Source organism: Passer montanus, unplaced genomic scaffold (genome assembly GCF_014805655.1).
Source record: "Passer montanus isolate IOZ18808 unplaced genomic scaffold, ASM1480565v1 scaffold5, whole genome shotgun sequence".
In the NCBI taxonomy this organism is placed as follows: Eukaryota; Metazoa; Chordata; class Aves; order Passeriformes; family Passeridae; genus Passer; species Passer montanus.
The window spans coordinates 9,184,528-9,207,106 of record NW_024369929.1 but is presented as its reverse complement, the minus strand read 5'-3'; the positions used below and the strand labels follow the sequence as shown (position 1 = coordinate 9,207,106).

The window sequence follows — 22,579 nt, the reverse complement described above, 5'->3', positions numbered from 1 at the left end:
AACATGAAGTAGCACCATTACTTAAGTTTTACTTTTATTATGTAGAACTTTAAATGTCAGAAAAATAAAACTCTTGATACAATTTCAAATCTTGTCTCAGCAAATATAATATTAGTATTTGACCATGAGGTTAAAGGCCCTTTATCATAAAATAAAATATACTTTGTTTTTAAACTTTGCTCAGTAAAGTACATTTAAGCTCAAGTAACGTCACCTACATATACATAAACAAGTGGTAAACAAATGTATTAAAATAGAAATACTAAAACTATAGTGGTGCAACAGAATTTTTGTAATTTCCACTGAATTCTATTTATACAAATGTTAGAAAGCTTCAACAGTTCCTTTTGACATATGTTTATACATTTCCATTTTTGTAATAATATAGAATAAAATATGCTTTATATCACTGAATAGAAAATATGCTGGGTGAAGCAGATTTAAAAGATTTTTTTCTGAACCTATAAAATCTCCATCCCAACAGAATACTGTTCAAAGCATTACACATTTTATGGTTTGTAATTCCGTTCACAATTGTGTGATATTAAAATAATACAGTGTTCTTTGCCATAAGGCCATACTAAAATAAAAAAGATTTAACCCAGCTACAAAAAGTTCACTGAACTTAAATTAAAATACTTGTAAACATCTTTGCAATATGAAATATAATTTTTCAAGTCAAAAAAGAATAAAATACTTCAATCTGTATTAATGCAATTTATCTTTAAAACCTTTAAACGTTTTTAATATATATAAGAGATATGTTACAGTTTTGTTGGTTTTTTTTTTCTTTTTTCTTTTTAAAAGTCTGATAAAGCTGCAGTATCATGGTTTTTCACAGGAACTTCTTGCCCTTTCATGAACATTCAGAAAAGTATCCACCCATAGATTTAATTATTTTGTAATAAGCATCCTAGAACTACCAGCACGTTTTACTAACAGTCCACACACCATTGTCATCATCATAAGCATCTTCTACTTTCAAATTTTTTTTTCTATTTTTTTTTTCTGTTTGTTTGTTTGTTTATAAAAAAAGGGGAGTTTTGGAAGCTTCGTATTAAAGTACAGTGTAAAAACTAGCCTAGCACTAGAATGGAGTCGCCCGTTATTATTTATAGCATGCACCCGCTGTCACACCACCCCCCAGCCCTCCCTCGGCCGCAGCCCGCAGGCGGGCGGCGCCCCCGGCCCCGCCGGCCCCCCCGGTTCGTGCCCGCGGCGCTCAGGAGAAGATGCGGATGGCCTGGGTGACGGCGCTGTGGCACACGGGGCACTGCGGCTCCGTCTTCTCGCAGATGCGGTTGGCGCACTCCATGCAGAAGAGGTTGTGGCCGCAGGGCACCAGCGCCGCGATCACCTCGCTCTCGAAGCACACCGAGCAGTCGCGGCTGCCCTTCCGCCGCACGCCAGAGGAGGAGCAGGAGGAGCTGGACGAGGAGCTGGACGAGGAGGAGGACGAGGCGGACGAGTCGGAGGGCAGCCCGGGCAGGTGGGCGCCCAGCCCGTTGGCGTACAGCGGGTAGGAGGCCAGCAGCCGCCCGCCGGGGTCGCTGCGCACCCGCGCTCGAACTGCGGCCAGAGGAGGGCGGCCCCGGGCGGCGGGGCGGGCGCCAGGTCGAAGCCGGGCGGCGAGTCGAAGGGCAGCTCGGAGCAGCAGTCCGGGGAGGAGAGGACGTCGCCGCCGCCCCCGCCGTACACGTAGCCGTTGGCGCTGTTGTTGTTGTTGTTGCCGTTGTGCGAGAAGCTCAGCGCCGGGCTCGGGGGGCTGTAGTCGGCCAGGCGGGCGCTGCCGCCCCCCCCGGTGCCGCCCCCGAAGTAGGAGTCGGTGGAGGCGCTGCCCAGCGAGCTGGAGCTGTCGTTGCGGTAGTTGCAGAAGGGCTTGCGGCCCGGGGTGGGTGTGATGCTGGGAGGCGTGGGCTTGCTCCAGAGGCTGCCCGTGCCGTTCAGCTCGAAGCCCACGTCCGTGCCGTTGGCGTGGAAGTCGTTCTCGTCCGTCAGCTCGATGATGCCGCCGGTGCGCATGGCGATGTGCGCCTCGATCTCCTCCCGGGCCCGGTCCACGTTCTCTGGCATGCCTGTCACCTCAAAGACCGGCTCCTTGTCCCGGCTCGGGGTCACGATGTACGTGTGCGTCTGCTGCTGGATGCGCTTGATGGTCGCCCCCTTGGGCCCCACGACCAAGCCCACCACGCGATAAGGCACCCGCACCTGGATGGTGGTTTGGCCGGGCAGGTTCGGGGGGCCGGGAACGGTGCCGTTCAGGGCTGTGTTCTTGTTCCGCGAGGCTCGGATCATGGAGAAGTGCTCGGCCGCAGAGATGATCTCCCTGCGGGCCATGGCCACATCTTCCTTTCTGCCCGTCACAACAAAGAGCGGCTCCTCCCCGCGAACCGGGGTCTTGATGTAGGTGTTGGTCTTTGCCCGCAGAGCTTTGATTTTACAACCTGGGAACGAGATGCGGAGATGGAGGGCGAAGGGGAGGGGGAGGAAGGGGAGGTGGTGGGGGAGAACCGGTTACAACCCATTGTTTGGGTGCAGCTAGGGAGGGGAAAAAAAAAATACACACCCACCCGAAACACATTGCCCCCAACCCCAGGTGATCGCTGGCATCTCGTCCGGGAGCCTCGGTCACGGTGTAAAGTAATGTCAGCCCACAGCCCTGGCACACGCCCAAAGGCATCGCAAGTGGCCACCGACACATCTGCCATGCAAACTGCCCCAAAACTACCAACGTGCAGTTCACAGGGTCGGTAACACAGGGGGGGGAAAAAATAAAAAACGAAGCGACAAAAAAAAAATTTAAAAAAAAAAAAGGGGGCGGGAAAACTGAACCCCCAGGAAAAAAAAAAATAAAATCAAATGCAAGCAGCCCTCACAAATCAACACACCCGCCAGTCCACATTCCTGCTCAGCACTTTCCTTTTGGAAAAATAAAATCAGTTCTTAAGGTGAGGAGCAGAGGCTGTACCGAATGAGCCATATTCCCCACTGCGGATGCTTTATTCCAACCCCATTGTTCCACTTCTCCACTCCATTTCTCTTCCTTAAAAATAATCCACGATTTCTAACTTTGGGGTGGTGGAGGGGGGAAAGCACCGAGGCTCCCATTTTCCTTCCCGTTTCCTCTTGCAAAATCTTAACTTTTGCAGCCGGAGGAAAGGACAGATTTTTATCATTTTCCTGATTTTTTCCCCCAACCCGGCAGCTGAGAGTGCATCTCGAAACTGATGCATAACACTCCTCGGAAACATCACGTCTGCCGCTGCACTTTCTTTGTCTGGGGGAAGCCGGCGCTGGCCACCACGGCACGGCTGCAGCGTTCCTGGGAATGGCCAGTGTCGCATCTGAGCCGCCCGCCCGGCAGCGCGGAGGGGACACCCGCGCCCCCACACCCCCTGGCATGCAGGCACCCACCTTGTCTCCCCACTATCTCAGCGACATGTTCCGAGCTGGGCACCGGGACGCACTCAGTCATGTTCACGCTCTTTTTCCGAGGCTCGTTGTCGTAAATGGAGCCCGTCTCGTCGTTGTCCAGCCCCAGCAGGGAGAGCTGATCCAGGGCGATCTGAAGGGCTCTTTGGTCATCCAGGGTCTCTCCCCCGCCACCACCACCACCACCGCCGCCGCCGCCGCTCCCGTTCCTCTCCATGTCTGCAAAAAGCGAGCTGGGCATAGTCCCTGTGTGTGGTGCACCCTCCGCCTGCGCTCGGCTCAGTAGTAAGAGATCAGACACAAAGGAGAACCCAAGGCAGATGGCCAGCAGGAGAGAAGGAAAGGGAGGGTGGGCGACTGCTGGAGACCGGGGAATTGTTGCCTTTTGCTTGTATATTTTGTATCTTTTTTGCTTTTTTTTTTCCTCCTCTCAGTGCAATCCGGTTTATAAGATGTTCTCAGGATCCCCCCCACGACTCCCCCCCCGAGGTTTTTTTCGGTTGGCTTGTTGTTTTTTTTTTTTCCTTTTTTTTTTTGTCGGCTGGGGGTGGGGTGGGGGGGGTGGGAAGAGGATAAGCGAGAGGAGCTCCGATGGCTTCCCCCCCTCGAGTTCCTCGCCGGCCACAATGCCAAGCGGCGGCAGCGTTTCTTTAAGGAGCCCCTCCCAGGCTCCACTCCACTCACTCAGCGTTTTTTTTTTCCTCCTCTCCCCTCCTCTGTCTGAGGCTCTGCTGCAGCCAGACGGCTCTGGAGAGGCGGGCGGGCGCGGGGCGGGGAGCGGGGGCCGCGCGCCCGAGCCCTCAGCCCGCTCCTCCCGATCCGCCCGAGCCCTCAGCCCGCTCCGCCCGCTCCTCCCGCTCCGCCCGAGCCCTCAGCCCGCTCCGGCCCCGGGCCCGTGCTGCCGGGGTCAGAGCCCGCGGGAGCCGCGGCCCCGCCCCGCCCGGCTCGGGGTGACAGCCGGGAGCCGAGCGCAGCCGTGTCCCGGTGCCGGCTGCGGCCCCCCGAGCGCCCTGACAGCTCGGTCCCCGCTCCCCGCCCATAAAGAGCCCCAAGGGTGGGAGCGCCTCCCGCACAGCTGCTCCAGCCTGGCATCACCAGCACCTCACACCGCCTTGCTAAACCGCCGGAAAATAAAGCACCTCTGCCCCTTCTTGGACCTTGTATGACCAAATGACTTTCCTTCACCTCTACCACCACAGGAACCTTCAACCAGCAAAAGTGATTTTTTCGTCAAGTACTCTGTCACAAAGACCTCCCTTGAGGGGAGGATTAGACATGAACGCTCCCTCACCGTTGTCATAAAAACCATCACATTTGATTTCTCTGTCTCTTTTCCGTCTGTAAGCATCCATACTCAGTCCTTGCCAGCTGTCAGGTACAAACCCCTGATTTTTTCAGAGTAATCATATAACAAGCAATTGTTTTCCAGTGTCAGGTGTGACAGGGACAGACGTTTACAAGTGCACCCAGGTCTGTTTAGCCAGCTGCCTGTACAAACAAGTGTAACAAGTCACAGGTAATTGTTTACATACAGTGTTTATTGCAAATTACTGTCACTTTGCCAGGATGTTTGAATGTTGTATAACAAAGCTCCAGTGGATTGTTTTCCAGCAAGGGAACACACTGGTGATGTGTTTTCCTAAGTGCTGAGCTTGTCCCATCAACTAAGGAAACTGAAGTTTCATATTTAAAAGATTACTTGTTCTACAGATTTACTTGCATAGGCAACAGTGCTGGTTTCCATAGGGTAAACAAGAGGTCACTTGTAAGTGCTCAGGCACCCATAAAACTTGTAACAACAAAATAATACTCTTTGTTATTAAATAATAGTTTTTTAAAGCCCGATTCCTCACAATCTTTTTAATTCAAGGAGTCTAAAATCTGTGAGACAGAACATCACTGTACCCATTTACCAGACGGGGGCAAGACAGGACAGAGATGAGATGAGGGAAAGTCATAAGTCATGAAATGCAAAGATATGAGTGGTTGGGTTGTGCTTGGATTTTACTTCTTTTTTGTTTTGTTTCTTCACCTGACTTGTCCATTTTTTTCTCCCTTTCCCTTCCTACCCCATCTGCTTAAGCAGATCACTGTACTGTATTGAACAAGGAGAAAAAGGGAAACAAGTTATCTTCAGGTTTATGTTCCTCTATAGAAAAATTTCACAAAGCAAGATTCCAGGCAGAGCTGGCTTTATTTTTAATGCTGTGCTAGAAGCTCCAATTAAAAATGCTTAAAATGCACTTCAGAATGAGCACAGCACTTCCAGGGAGCAGGGGGAGAAGAAGATGCATTTCTGGGAGACTGAGCCTGCATTGGTGTTCCAAGAGCCCCATGAATCCTGTGGAATGCTCCAACATCTCAAGCACTATTACTTTTTTACTATTTTGGAAGACATTGAAGAGCAAACTAGAGGGAACAATAACAATTAAAAAGTTATAGTGGTGTACCTTAAAACCCCCATGCACCAAGAGCGCAGCCCCGGGGAGCACAGCAGCTCTGCAGCAGCGTGTTCATATGGCAACAAGCAACGCGCACCAGATTCATACAAATCTACTCCCTCCACAAAAGTATTGCTTCAGAATAACTTAATCAGGTCTAAATTAAAGTGTTATCTATCTACAGAACGCCTTTGGTTCCATAAAACCTTGAAACATGCACAGAATTAAACTCCATCTCTGGGGGAGAGACCAACCATCTACCTAGCAATTTACAGCAACTTAACAAAAGCAGGAAGGGAGGATATATTACAGGCAAATACAGGACTCGGTGCAGGAGGAGTGTAATTCTCAGTCCTTTTAGTTTCTCTCTGTTATCATTTCCCATTTGTGACAGAAGTAATAAAACTTCCTTCCTCCAACCTTTATTTAATTAAAGTGTAAGGTCTTTGGGGCAGTGAGCTTACTGCGTGTATATATACAGCACCTAGCATGAAGAGGTCATGAATTCATCTCAGCCCTTTAAATGCTCCTCTAAATACAAAGCATTAACAATAATAAGAATAGGATATAATTTTCATTTAGAATAGATGAGTCTTCTGTTTTCAATTATCACAAAGAATAAATTACATGCATCTCAGGGAATAATTAAATTAAGGGTTAAGGGAAAGTATTTCATACTAGAGACTTGTAACTCTGTTTTTTTGCACTTAAAGACACTACTGCCCACTCTTACAGCATTTACTCAAAATTCTTATTTGCCATAATATTACAAAATAATGTCCCAAATCCCACAGGCCAGCTCATCAGTTAGTGTAGGGGTATGGTTTAATCTGAGGCAGTTCATGTGATTACTGTGATAACATACTCAAATTAACCTTTTGCATGTGCAATAAACTGCAATTAGCAATCTGCAGACAAATGACAAGTTCCTTCGTTTCCTGTAATATGCAGCAATACACAAGCCAGATTTCCTATTGAATCCCATATTAACCTACATTCGGTGGCAGTGAAATCTCAGAGCACTGTCAGAATTCATCATCTTCCAATGATGTCAGCTCCACCTCTTGACAGGTCTAGACGAGATGTTTGTAAACAACTCATCCATAATCTGACCAATTTCAGCTGAAAATGTTTATCATTTTTTCACCAGTTGTTCCAGCCACTTTGAAGGCTTTTACTAAGGGATGGGCCGAGCTCTCACAACAGTATGGTTGTGTTAATAAACAGCAAGAAATGAAATGGGGATTGAGTAGTGAGTGGCTTTGTGATGCCTCTCTGAGCTGGTAGGAGGCTCAGGGGTAGGGAAGCTGCAGAAGTGCCTCTTTCGCTTGTGATAAGGAATGTCACATCAAAAACTACAAAACGGGAAGATGATGTTTCCACAAGCACTTTCATTCCCATAATTCCACACCTCTCCCTGCTACAGAATTCATTTGCAAAATATTTTTTAAAAACAAAGACCTTCTGGGACAAGTCATGAAAAGCAATTTTGCTGCAAACCAGAAAAAGTCTCTCACCTTTAACAGTCACCATCAGTCTCTGAAAATGTTGATACAGTACCGTAAACCTGAACCAGTTCCTAGCAGCTTTACTGAAGTGCTTGTTTCCAATATAATAAACAAAAATATTTTTGTAATAGACATCACATAACTGCACTTCCTTCATGTGCCTTTGGTGGTAGTGTGACATGAGCGATGAGCGTGTGCATGCATGGAGGGGATGAAGTGCCTTATAAGAATGCAGTTTTGTTTAACATGAGTGATGGAAGGGAATTCAAAAAGCATAAAGATGCCTTTGCAATAAATCAGAACTAACCAGCCAGATCACCTGCCCACTTTAAGGCTCTCCACCAGGGTTGTGAGTGGCCTCCTTCAGTTATTGTTCCGCCCTGCCTCTCGCTCTGAGCCGGGGTTATCGCGCGGTGCATCTGAATGGAGTGGTGTTTAACAACCGTGCCAAGGAGAGCTCGGAATGAAAATCCCTTCTGCCTCTCCTTGCTCTCACGCGGCGCGTTTGGAGCCCATCCTTGCCGTGTGCTCCCTCTCCCTCTCCCAGCGCACGCTCCCGCTCCGCGGCTGCGGGATTGGAGCTCTTTGTTCCCAGGGCCGTGGCCCAGCTCTGCGGCTGCGATGCTGCGCCGGCGTCTCCGGGCTGCGAGGCACCCACCGCACTCGTGGGCACTGCCTGTTCAGCTGGGCTGGGCTAACAAGGAAAAAGAAAAACAAAAAAGAAAGATTTATATCTGTATGTTTAGACTGAGCTAGATAATTCATTGATCTGTGAGGTGCCTCATAACCTTGAGTCTTTTTTAATCAGTTTTAATCTCTGAAATAGTAAATTATAATTAAAATTTAATATAACTTTAATCTCTCAAATAGTTAATTATAATTATGGTCATAAAACATGTACAACCTTTGCTTCCTCTCCCCTCCATCTCTCACCTCCTACTCAGAGCTGCTACATGAAGAAAGAGAAAATAATTGTCCCTTTAATGGTAATTGTTTATAAACTCCTTTTCACAGACACTATGTTTATATACAATGCCTAGGCAAAAACCAGGCACAAACGCAATAGTCATAATAAACGAGTGAATAATACATCCCTGACCATAATTCCAGTGCTCTCCAACAAAAGAATATCTAATTCCTGTCACAGAATTGCCTTGTAGGTTGAAGTTCAGCATATAAATACACATGGGAAAAAGATTAGATTTTAATTGATAAGTATTAATCATCATTCACTGCTGTCTCTGCAGGAAGCCCAGTGTTAAAACATCTAGTTAATATACAGTATAATGGATAACCTTGAGGCAGAAGCTCTTGCATCTGTCTCTATCCAAGAAAAAATGTCAACATCAGCCTTTGTTGTAGCAAAATACCCTGACATCTGAATGGAGTTGCTGCTGCTGGAAAATTGACTGCCCCCAGTGCAATCCTTCCTAACATGGGTCCAGTGCTTAACCTAGAGATGAGGCCAAATTAAAAATCTTTATCTGTGCATACCTGTCCTTAGGAATATTTGAAATTTGGTCTGGGTCAGAATGCTGTGTTTGTGGTGCCTCTCCTCCTCTCTGAACAAACACATTTCTCATGTGATGCTCTCACTGCAACCACAAAGCATTAGCACTCACAAGAGCATCATTGAAGATACTCAGGCTGTTCATTGAGAACAAAGCCATTAATGATTAATACCATGGTAGGAGAAAATGTAGCAGCATTTCTTGGCAGCTGAAATGTGGCAATGTCTGTCCTACGTGCAAAAGACTCACAAATACCTTCAGCTCTTCTTACATAAAATCATTCTTATTAACTCTGTGGGAAAGGGAATCAAACAAATCCCCTGAACTAAAGAGAAGGAGATTTTCACATGTAGAACTGGATATATACAATACATCTCTCTCTGACTGCCCCAGCAGATGCAGAGATGCATTTACGTCTCACAGGCATTACTGTCCCAGCAGATGCTATAAAGTTGTCACTGACACAGACGCTTACTGTCCCCACAGATCTGTATTTTGGGAGGGAATTTTCGTACCACAGACACTACTGTCCCTACAGAACCACATCTGCTGGCCGAGTTATTGTTTGACATACTCTTCTGCCTCCAGCAGATGTGAGAGACTGCCAGGACAGCAGGCATTTCTGTCACAGCCCATCTCCATCTACAGGGAATTAAACTGCAGCTTAAACTACTGCACTCCCTGAGCCCTTTCTGTGGACAATACTGACAGGGAGGAGGCAGCATAAACCAATGAAAATGTAATATTGGGCACCTAGAACATCACCACTAACTCTGCCTAAATATGGCTGTGTTTGGGGATATGTCAGGAGAAGAAAAAGAATTACTTGTATCCTTCTCCCACCCCTCCTTTAACAAATATTCCTTCAGAGAAACATTCAAAGGAAAAAGTGTCTGACACCACTTTCATACAATAGATCTAAAAAGGCAGAAGTCACTCATGACTACAAAGCTGACAACCTCAGTGCCCTGTAACAGTGACCAAGTGCTAGGTCATTTCCATCTTGCTTTTGAACTGAAAATTTTCTGAGTTTCTAATTTATTAACACCAGAAGATTTGATCCCCAATTCTAAAGGTGCAGAAATAAAGGGGAGGGCTTTGCTTTTAATCTCTTTAATTTGGGGCCTTTATCTTTTGAGACTCTGCACGACCTCCTCTCAGACTCAGCGTCCAATGCCAGCAGCAGCCATGGGATCCTTTGCTCCTGTGCAGCTGTGCTGCCAAGCAGAAACTCCAGACATGAGGAAGAAAATCCTGGTCCTGTGCTAAGACATGACTATGGCTAGACTCTCCCTCTGGAGTGAACTCAGCCTAAGGCCCATACCAGTACATGTACCTACATATAAATAATATGTATGGTATGTGAGCCTGCACTTGGGAGCTGGCTTGGGCCTTTTTTTGCCTGAGTAGCTTAGGTACCAGAGAGAAAAACCCTCCCCTGGTAATCTGCAGTAATGTAAACCCTACTTGAAGACACACCATCCAACTTTGGAATTCCCCTGTGGGGAGTCCAGGCATTTATCTTTATCTGAAGTATCAAGAGCTGTCCATTGGCAAAGGCAGGACACACAAATTCCCAGGGTAATAATCTGATACAGCACAGCAAAACCTATATCCTTGGAGCAGATTGTGGGAAAGCATCAAGATTTTGGTTGCCCTGCCAAAGCAAACAAGATGTTTCAAGCCCCATCATCTGCTCTGCAGTTCACACCCTTCCAGTGCTATCTTTTTCAGATGCCATGCCACACTGGTTAGTGGCAATGCTGTTGTCATGTGTGACTCATTCCATTTTACTGGAAATTAGAAAACCACATGCTGCACTGAAGAACTGCTTATTTATGTAGTCATACAATCCCAGAGAGAACTCATCCTGCCATTATTTGTATGCAGATTATTTCAGAATTTTGGAAACACAGGTTTTTACCAGGGTTCATCCAGAGGACAGATTAATCAATAGCACATTGCTCTTTCCAGGGTCTGTTGTGCCCTTCCTACTTTCCAGTATGCCCCCCTGGAAATGCAAATGGTATTTTAGAACAGAGTACCTTCGTCATTGCAGGATGTGTGGGAAGCAAAACAGAACACAGGGAGCAGTGGAATTGGAGGTGCCTTAGCAAAGAGTCTGTCACGTATTTATTTCAGCTTTAGGCAGGTGAATTTCACCCACAAGGAGCAACACAATCTACTTGGTCTTGTTTGTTTCTTTTTTAATGGTGTGCCTTTCTACAGCCTCCTCAAATATTTCCTGAACACATCACAATGCTACATTTAGTGATTAATGCTCAGTATGAGTGAGATGAACTGGCATATTCAGGACAAAAAAAATTGCAGAGATGTCAACAGTGCATTCTTTCTGTGGATTAAGAATTACTGGATAAAAACATTCATGCTTTTATGGTGACAACAAATCAAACTGGATAATTTTGAGTTCTGAAGCACAGGTCTGGAATTACACGTGATTCAAAGAACAATTTCCTATATTATGAGTTTTCCTAGTCTATATAAAATTGGTGCTGCTAAAGCAGCAGCACTAGGATCAAAAGTTAGATTTGATTGTGTATTGACAGGCAAAGGTCCTAGAAATTCCTAAGCTAAGAGACTGCATTACCTTTTACAGGTAGAGATAAACCCAGTCTTATCTTTAGATGAAGAAACTGTTAAGAAGTTTCAGGCACTGGACATTTATGAAGAAAGAAAATAGAAATGTGAGCCATTCTTTTTTAAAGGTTAGCATAACTTAAACATTCCTGAAAATATTTATTATCATAACAGACTAGACCTGCTGAAATGTTCTCACTTAGGATTTGGTCTTTGACATTCTCAGAAATTCTGTTCACTTCACTTCACAGTTGCCATGAAAAGCAGAATTTAGCAACAAAAAGGAAAAGACACAAAGTAGTTAAAGGCCATTTGGAAAAAGACATTTGCTTTTAATGTTACTGACTACCCCTCAGGACTGAGATTAGAGTTCTGTTAGGTTTTAAAGCATTGCTTTCAAGCTTGCTGGTAGTGTCAGACAATTTAAATAGATCTCCATTTTAATTTCCAATCTAGCAATATGGAACAGCTGCCATAACTTTGTGGAATGTGGCAAATTGGACATTCTCATCCCTCAAACGACAATCATCAAGAAGGGACTCTGAAAAAAGCATAATATGCTTCCATTTTTAGTAACTCCCAGTCAAAATTGTACTTTAGATAAAAACCCAAACTCTCAATTGTACCTTTAACTTGCACTGTCTACAGCAGGAAGCAAAGGTCTTGGGTGAAAGTTGATGGGATTTATGGAACTATTTTTCCTTCTTCCAGCCAGTGAGCTGGAGGTTTGTCCACATCCTTCTGACTTGCACATCACCATCAGTGTTGAAGGCTCCCCAGTCAGGATTTTCCCCACAGCTGTAGTGGGAAGTTGTAATGGAACAAGTCCCAGTTCAGCCTCACCACATCTGCCTTGTCAAAGCCCCCAGCTTCTACAGCTCTTGCAGCTGGAGTCAGAGTGTGAACTGAAGTGTGTCAAGCTCATGCTTTTCCTGGTTCCTAGCAGAAAGAAAATGTTGAAAGGAAGATGTAAATAACAGTTCTCAAGGTCTTTGTTTCTGTTTTTTCAGACCATATTGACTCAAGAGGGAAAACTGAATCCAAAGGGAAAACACTTTGAGAGCTAGATGAAATTCCTCAGCACTGGGCCCAGTCTGGGACTGTCTAGATCAGGACAAAGATCAGCCACAGTCAAGGGAATTTGTGTGTTTGGAATATGGTACATCTCTAAGCACAAACCCACGTTACATGTAGTTTGAGAAGATAATCTCTTTAGAATACTGAAGCATGGATGTGTTGGTCTTATTCCAGGAACAATGTCCCATCTATCTCTCATTCTGTATGCATTCACAGATTGCATAATGTGTGCACTTAGGTAAAGCTGCCTCCCACTCCTCTTCTTATTCCAAATAGAAAACTAAAAGGAGTTTTAGGACCTATCACCACACACGGTGCTGTCACCAGTGCACCAGTAAGAAGAAACAGAAATATTCAGGGTCCAGAGACCCTGTTGCTCCAGGATGGACTATTTCCACAAAAATAAAACACAATTTAGAAGTCTCTGGCATGTCTGATTTCAGTTGCTAAATTAACATCTCTATTCTTGTTTCTGCAATGCTTTTCTACTACTGAGTTTGTGGTTTCTTGCCTTCCACACCATACAACCAGCTTCCGACCCTGAGATTTCCTCCCTTCAATCGGCATTTCTCATGAAGTTCAATCTCCAAGCATGAAACCAACTCTCACTGATCTGCTTTCTGTTATCAGTTTACTCACAGGTATATTTATAAAAGGATATACATGTGGGTAGTGTGCCTGTCTCTCACTTCAGTTTGCCTCTGGCAGTTGCCATTTAGACCACAGAAAGCAGAACTGAAATATTAAGCTCAGCATTTTCCAAATGGGCTCCAGCTTTGGATGGCTTACTTGATATCATTCACTTCCAGTCAATAAAAATTATTTCTTCACACAATCAGATTTTATCCCACCTTTTACACAGTCAACATAGATCTCAAGGGAGCAGGTTAAGAACAGATAACACAGAAAAGCCAACAGGGCAGGTTAACTACATTTCACCTCTGTCCTAGAGTGGTTGTACATGGCTGCCTGGGACTGGAAGCAGGATGCAAACTTGTGTGATCACCTCCAGCTCCTATTTCTACCACTTTGCATTTTCTTCCATTACTGGAGATAAGCATTACTTTGAGGGAAAAAAAACCAAACCAAAACAAAACAAAAAAAACAACAACAACAACAAAAAAAACCCCTAAAACAAACTACCATAAAGAAGTAAATATAAAACAAGCTGCAGTAAAGTGGAACCAGGACTCATTTAGAGATGGAAGCTTTCTGATGTGGAGGTTTGGCCATGAGTATGCCCAAGCCTTCCTCTACACACAGGACAGCCACAGCCTCCCTAAGCTCACTGGGGATCTGTTTCACCTCAGACACAAATCTCATCTGCACAGCTCCTCTGGGACCACCAGTCCTGCTCCTGGGAAGGGCCAAGTACTGATCCATTCCTTACATTCACTGCAATTCCTGCCAGTGCAGCTTGTGGACACTGGTGGCACAAGCACAGTAACTTCACCTGGCAATAAGCGGTTCTCTCTCAGCCTGAGTGCATGCCAAGAACAGCCTAATCTGCTCAAGAAATTATAAGCCATGCAGCTATTTGCACTGAAACCCCTGCAGAAACAGCCCTCCCCCACTTCCTTCTCTGCTAGCTTGCCCTAACAGCAGGCAGACATAAGTGAAAGGAAAAACAATGAGAAAGGAAACTTGGGAGGGACAGGTTAGAAGCAGAAGGAAGAAGCAAAAGGTCTGACTCTGCAGACCTTATTCATGATGAAAAGCATTTGCACAAATAACCTAATTGCATTCTGTGGCACTGCCGGGCTGAGTAAAAGTGCTGCAAGTGCAAGCAACAATTGCACAGGCAGGAAACAAGTAGGAAAAGAAAGAAAAAGGAAGACTCACATGAATCAGACACCTGCACAGAGGAGAGCAGTCTCACACACCCCAGGAAAAACAAATCAACCAAAACACTCACTGCCTTTGAGTTACTGCAGAAATATTTATAGCGCCTTTCCCGACCTCTGCCTTGCTTCCTGGCAGGCAACACCACAGAAAGAATCCTTACCACTGGCATCCCCTTCTTCTGCCAAACAAGAAAGCAGTCCCTTCCCAGAGCTCTGCAAAGGCAGGAAAAGAGAGCAGGCAGGCTGCAGGAGTGGCCTGGGCTTCACCTGGGGCAGGACCAGCGTCAAGCCAGGCACACGCTCACAGCAGGGAGCGTGGGCATCTCTTCACTGGGGCAGCAGCATCAAATCCAAAATCAATGGATTTTGTATTGATTATTGTCAGCAAGGAATAACACAGGAGCCAAGGAAGTGATGGGTTCCAACAAAACCCCTCATCTTTTCTAAATGGTCACTTCCTTCCTTTCCCTACAAAGCACAATGAGGCACTGAAGAGAATCTGATGTCCAGTAACTGAATTGCTCCTCTTCCAGGGAGCTCTTCCAGGAATTCTCAAGACACCTTCTATGACAGAGCAATTCTAAGATTATAAATCACTAAAATAATGCATTTATTTATCAAAAGCTTTTCTCCTAAAATGAAACACTAGAGAGCAATCCAATCACTCCAATGAAGACATGCATTTGAATTCTCTGGGCTCACAGTAATTGGCACTTTTCAAAATGTTTCCAGTTAGGTTTGTCCATAAGTGTAAAAAGGAAAATCAAAATATGTCTCTCTGAGATAGGCTGATGTTTGTGAAACATACCTATCAAATCAGGGAAACCAGGGACTAAATTCAAAGCAGTGATGGTTTGAGATCATACATTAAAGATGACAGGGTCTTTCTAAGTCACCTCAAACATGAAACACTTGCAGTACTAAGTCACAAACTTATCTGAAAAACACACACTACCACCTACTGGCAATTATTCATATATGTTATTTACATACTGATAAGTGGCAACAATACATGCACATTTAATTTGCATGAACTTTGCTAGAACAAAGATCATTCTTCATCTTTACAATTACTAGACTTGAAGAAAAATATATTCCTGTGGATGTCGTTCCCACAGCATGTGACTAGTTATTGTTTTCTTTTCAATAAGAACTTAAACCAGAATAGCTGTTTAGTGAAACACTTCCTATTTAAGGTGGTTGTTTTTGCCAGTAATGTAATATGGGGTTTTTTGGCTCATCCAGAAGTTGGTAACATGGTCCCATCAGGCTTACAGATCTTCCCATTTCAAACTCACTGTCCTGGAAAGTGGTGGTATGGGACCAGGGAAGTGCTGCTCCTAATGCAATCCTAAGGTGGTTGTTTTTGCCAGTAATGTAATATGGGGTTTTTTGGCTCATCCAGAAGTTGGTAACATGGTCCCATCAGGCTTACAGATCTTCCCATTTCAAACTCACTGTCCTGGAAATGGGGCAGAAATTATTACAGTGGTGGTATGGGACCAGGGAAGAAGCCTGGGGCAAATGCTGCTCCTGCATACAACCACTCTTCTGCCCCAGTCACACAACAGCCTGGGAAAAGGGGGACCACGTCTGGACTGAGGAGCTAGCACAAAGGAAAGATGACACTCTGAAACATCTTTTCCTCAGGTGATTCCCTGCCTTTTGCAGCAGTTCTCACCTTGCCCTGAGGTTCACAGTAATGCCACAGAAACACCCTGGAGGTAGAAGTGCTGTGATTTATATGCCAGATTTATTTATTTGTTTATGTGTTAGTTAAAGGCCCTCGTGTGCACACCACACACATCACCTTGGCTCAGCTGGGGTGGCATTTTCCACCTCCATGCTCTCAGGGTGATGCACCACCTCTGCATGATTGCTGAGCTGGTGCTGCTGTGGATGATGCCTAATTTTGGACATCATTCAGAGTATAAAGCTGATGCTGGGACTGTGTCAATGTGCAGCCTGACTGAGCCCTCACCTCACCAAAAAGAAAATGTGCCAGGAAAGCCAGGCCTGACCCCACTGAGTCACACTCCAACCTGCTGTGCACTTGATCTCAGTCCTGCTGCTGTCATTTCTTGCATGAGATCAGCTTCCAGAGAGGATTTTGGTATGTGGGTGGCAATGTCAGAAAGACTGGCTGGCCCTGATGTAAGGGCTCCCAGAAGGCCAAAGATGGAGACTGAGAAGAATTGTCCCTGCAGTTCTAAGGGCACCTGCCCACACAACACCAGGTTAAACCCCAGACAATGCCTACTCAGAAGTCAAACCAGCAACAGGAGAAGCTCATCACCAGCTGTTGCAGCCCTGCAGGAAAACCACCTTTTCAGCATCTTATAAATAAACAATTCCATCCAAGAATAGCATTTCAAAATTAATAAACTTTTATACATTTATGATTAATACAATTTATACTTTAATTAGATTTTTTTAAAAATTGAGTTGATTTTCAAAACATTTTTTTATGTTAGCTGAATCCTAATTATACACCAGCTTTCCTGCTGGCAAGTATCAGACTAGCTCAAGACAGGCCTTCAGATGTGCTGTGCTAATGCCTGACACTCAGAACAGACACTTTTCGTTCTCTTCAATATATGCATTGCAAGTAGTATTTTAATTGGGCTCCCAATTCAGAAGGCTGGAATGAGCTCGTGAGTCATTTTTACAAGTTGACTCACATGCTACAAAATTGAAGAATTTGGTGCAGGGGAAAAGAAAAAGCAGAGGCAGGGTTTGTGGATTTCTGCACATCCCTGTGGCGGGGAAAAGGGTGAGTTTGACCCCAGCACCCAGCTGCAGCAGCACAGGGGCTCAGCATTGCTAAAATGAGGCTTTTTAACCTGTAGCTGTTGAAGGAAGGATGCTCTTGGGAGGCTTTTGTTTCATGAAAGCTGTCATCAGGAGATTATATAAAGTATTATAATTTTGAGATCCTTTTCCTTTTGGAGAAGGGACCAGTCCCAGCATCACAGGATGTCTGGTTTCAGGGTGTTTCAGTGATTGCATTTCAGCAGTTCCATTTCAAGACTGGGCAACATAGAAGCAACAGGGAGGGCTCCTCCTCTCCCTTAGATGCATCAGCCCTGCATCTCCCATCTCAAACTGGAGACAGAGCTGGATTAAGTTCTTTTCTCCCTGCACATCTCCAAGGAAATGTCCCACAGCTCCCACTATATTCATGTGAAAACCCTGATGTCTTCCCACTGCCCTGCCTGCATTGCTTGTGTAACCTCAGAGCCTCAAACCATCTGCATGGGTGCAAGGGATGGGAACTCAGTCAGAACAAGGCAAGTGGAATCAAACCTATCCTTCTTTTTGCTGTGTTACCTCAAAAAGTGGTAAACCTCCCATTTATCCACTGAAGCAAGGAAATGAGAACTGCAATTCATAGGAACTGCCAGAAAATAATTTTCCTTATATTGAGGAAAAGGCTTTTTTGACCTGTCAATTTGCCTGTCATAACCACATTTTAACATTTTTCTTTCCTGATCCTTAGAGGAATCTATACAATACACAAATGAAAGGCAAATTCAGAGAAGGCAGAAAATGCCAGGGTGTTTTTCATTGTCACGAGGACAAATGCCAGAGCCCTTCTGGGACATTCAGAACATCTACTCACTGTATCTTATTCAAGGGAAAAGCCATCTGTCAACAAACTAATCACTGGACAGATTCAGAGACAAGTGAAAATAAAAAGCCAACACAAACATGCAGATGAGGTTCCAGTCAGCAACTAGCCACAGAAAACAAACAAATCCCATCCACAAAGCCTGGCATTTGGGTCCAGCCATTTTTCACCGAAGTCAAAACTGGGGAGGGAATAATGCAAAGTGATCTCCAAACAGGAACTTTCACATCAATCAATATGACAGTGGAAAGATGGGCATGAACCAAACCTGGATCCATACCCTACCTACATAAGCCAGTAACAGCAGCAGAACAGAGTATGAACATAACAACTGAGCTCCTGCCACATTATTAACAGTATTAAAAGCTCTACTACTTCATATTTAAACAATGATACTGAACAATTTGAGTCTAAGCTCGTGGCTGACTGCAGCCTTCATTTTTGATCAGAAACACACTGCCCCAAGGGAAGGGCTCCAAGTGACTAATGTTCCTAGCGGCCAGGATTCTATCACCACTGCAAAGTGAAGCATCTGCCCCATGTGTGGGCCCAACTCTCATATTTTTTTCATGAGTGTCTTCTATGACAAGGGGCTTCATGATATGTGGGCTGAGATCTTTGCCAGTCTTCCTCTTGAAAAATGAGAGCCCTCTCCTGGGTCACCACAAGTACACTTTCCTCAAGCACAAAGGCATGAAGAACACTCTGTAAAGGAGTTCCTTGATGTTAAGGCCTTGTGGCTCCTTTATTTTCTAAGCCTCATTTCAGGATGTGCATGCAAATGGCAAAAGGACATCAGTTGTTCTGATTCTGCACTGAGTTTGCTCTTATATTGGTGAAAAAGATTGAACAGCACAGGAAAACTGGGATATTTCAGATCATTGGTGTGTGCCATGTTAAATAAACAATTGAGTTCAACTTCAATTTCAGCAACATGAAACATGAAAGAAGTTCAGCTTAGCACTAGCTGAAATCAACCTGAAGGAGTCCAAACTTCTGAGAGCTAAAATCATAATTGCTTCCTTAAAGGCATCACTTGAATAAAATTAAATGCATTTCTCCAAAAGCTTCACTAGCATAGCAACTGATTGGCCCTTGAGGATTCCTATAGATACTTGTCATTCAGCATGAAATCAGGTCAGCAGCTAAAATTAAACACCCACCTCTCCCCTGCACCGCATGTGGAGTCATCGCTTTTAGTATTGCTCAGCTCTGCCTCCCCAAATGGGCTCATTCTTACCACAGGCTTAAAGGCTGTCTTATCAAGGAGCACTGATGGATACAGTCATTCCTGCTCCCAGATGAAACTGTTGGGAATCAGGCTGGCAGTCCCTTTGACTCCATCTGCATTGATTAGCTCTCGGGCAGCCTGCCAAGGCACTGTGCTGCCTCTCACCCTCGCCACTGTTAATCTGCCTCAGCGAGGCCTGCAAGCCCTACATAAACTGCAATTTCTCTTCATTAGTGTGATTCTGCCTGCATGAATCTGATAACATATGGGATATTATCATAAAACAGCCTATTTCACCAATTCATTTTCTCCTTTATGAAGATTATGAATGTACTGCAAGTGCATAGGCAGGATAGAACAGAGGAGTCTACTGTACAGTTTAGCTTTGATTCAGTTTCTAAAATGCAGATAGCCTTCCTTATAAATTCACATTTCCCAATAATCCTGTGCTAATATATCACAAAAACTGCTGACTCTCTCTCCCTGACTTTCTCTAGTTCATTATGGCTGATCCACACTCCGTGTCACTTGCCTGGATTGAGACTTTAACGATGAACAGAGCTAGCAGATGCCACACAATGGAAAAAATGGGAGCTACAGTAACTGTTTAGTCAACCCTAATCACTGCCACAGTCTGACTAAGCATGAACATGAAACATGATCACAGTTTGACTACGGATTATGTAATTTCAAACATATGCTTCATGCCCCCTCACTTCCTGCCTGTTTCAGATAACGCCAGTCTGTCGGAACGGGCAGTTTCTGCACAGCTGAATGAGCACTTTGTCTGGGAATGACACAGATGCAGGTAGATTCCTACCTGCTTCTGAGCTTTATTAATTAGCACGTGTCCCCATTTAATGAAGTCTGCGTGCCCTCTGCTGGTACATGCATGCACTCCTAGGAACATCAGCACACACACAGAGAGCTGCTGCCCCTTGGACAACGTGTGTGTGCCTGTCCTGGTGTGCTTGCACGTGCTATATAGAATAAAATGAAATTAAGACCCCCTTTTATTCTAAACAACACAGCTGTTTTGCCCTTGAAACAGGTTGCTTTGTGCCTCTGTTTTGAGGGCATTTTCTGCTAAAAGGTACCATTCCAACTGCACAGTGCATGTCTCCTGCAGAGATTTTGCATGCACTGATCCCTCAAGGAGTGGGTCTAAGGGAATGTTGCAGAGAACAGAGAAGCCTGCAGCAACCACAGACTTGTTCTGAGCTGCCCCCAAGAAAAAAAATAATTCAGCTTTCCAGGTTTAATCCATTATAAAATGCTACACTAACTCCTGGCTAATCTGTATCAATTACTGAGTACAGACACATGCAGTAAAGGTCATTGTAATAAGCAGTTCACTCCCTAAATTGCTTCCTCTGCCAATCCCAGTCAAGATTGCTAGGGATCATTACTAGGGGATCATTAGCTTAACTCCTCTGACAACCTCTTATAACTCTTTATACTGCCAAACAACAGCAACAGCAGAGCCCCCAAGACTGTGGAATGGCTCTTTTTCTCAAGGAAACAAACAAAAAACCACAGGATGGGCAGAGTGAAAGTGGCATCAAATGAAGATAAATATACCCATTTACTACCAGCTGGCACCAGTGCCCAGAGAGGTACTGACAGTTCCCCTCAGCTGGATGGTTCCAGGAGAAAAGGGACATACCCATGCACCATTCAAACATGGTTGTGGAGCAGAGGGGAAAAAAACACCTCCCTCCACCCTAAACCATGAAAAGAAAACCTTGAGAAAAAGTATTTTTGTACCTCACTAATGGCAATTAAGACAGTAACAAGGAAAAAGTAAACAGCTGAGTGTGTGGCTGACTTCCTGCCCTGGGAAGTGCCAGCAGATCTGCTCCTGGCAGTGCCCAGCAGCACTGGCACAGGTGGCACTGTGAGACTGTCACAAGGGTTAATACTGCATATCAAAGAGAAGGGGCAGGCACGAATGTCATTGAAAACTGGCTGGCTCAGGGCATAGGAAAAGCTGTGTAAATTTTAAATGCTGCTCATGTTAAAGACCCAACACTGAGTGTGGACTAGTGACCTGTGCCAGGGAGGTTTGCCAGCTATTGCTTAGATGCACATCAAGGACTCCTATCTATTCTTTCCTTTCCTTTTAAACTGAGCAGTAGCTATTGCACAAATGTGTGAGTACAGACCAGTCTAACTGCTGCAGGAGACAGAAATGTCAAACAGGCTGTCAGGAATAGGAATCAGAGTTATATTCAGTCCTGCCCAGATGAAAGCATAGCACAAAAATTACCTACAGTGGCATCTTCTCTATCTTCCTGTAATTTCACTTTATTATTAAACTCCATTCTCACTGCAGTCTCATCCAGACTAGAAGAGGTCACAACCAAACATGGAAGCAAACACAGCATTAAACCCAATTTTATGCCCAATGTACTGCTATTTCAGCTGTGCTAAAAGTACTGTGATCTGCCTGAGAAAGGAGGGGAGCCATGAGACAGGTGTAGGCAGAGATTTTTCAAAAGTGCTAAAAAGCACGAGTTTCAAAGCAGAACGCAGCTGGAAAGGAGAAAGGAGGCTCATTAACCCACAGGTACTAATACATTTTGAAACATGACCCATTTTACAGAGTCAGAGTACAGAAAATGTCCATACTGTGGCTCTAATAAAGCCTGTGACAGCAATAAGGGACACTGAACAGGTACAAGAAGCTGTATGTGTAGGTGAGCAGGAGATGGAGCCAGGCCAAACTTCCTGCCATAAACACACACACATGTTATTTCTCCAAATCCAGGCACAAGCTTATTTATTGCTATTTTAAGGATGTACACACTGTACTAGAGACACATTCTCAGTAACAAATATCTTCCCAATATGGTCAAACTACCTCCCTACAGCTACTCCTGCTGGTTGGTGATGTCTCTGTTAAAGCTGTGTCACCACCAGTGCTGCCCACAGCAACAACCCAAACCTCATAAACAACTAATCTATGGCTAAAATACCCCTTCTGGTTGTATGTCCTCATTTAGTGCTTGGTTGGACGGGAAGACGAGATCATTTCCCTCTCCTCCTTTTCCTTGGACTAGAGGGAGTCAAGAGGCCTTTCCATTTTGTGGCCACCTTAGCTCCTCATTACTAAAGCTCTGCTCTGCCTAGTGATGGGTGAACAGCAAGACCTTGGTCAACAAAAATAACCACACTTCAGTTTTAAAGCAGGAAGATACTTATCAGTTTTCTGAATCCAGTTCACATCTGGGCATTTAGCTCTTAAGATTAATGTTCATAAGGTTGTCTCCCAGGTCTATCTTCATTTCTCCTACATGTCTTCTT

The 22,579-nt window shown here is 44.8% G+C and overlaps 1 protein-coding gene across 1 annotated transcript; it reads right to left on the bottom strand.

Annotated features, from left to right (window-relative positions):
• Positions 1–702: 702 nt before the first annotated feature.
• Positions 703–4,212, bottom strand: MEX3B (mex-3 RNA binding family member B). Its single transcript, XM_039723284.1, is given in 3 exon segments — positions 703–1,557; positions 1,560–2,444; positions 3,415–4,212. Coding segments are annotated over 3 exon segments (1,479 nt in total). The 5' UTR covers positions 3,674–4,212; the 3' UTR covers positions 703–1,222.
• Positions 4,213–22,579: the final 18,367 nt, after the last annotated feature.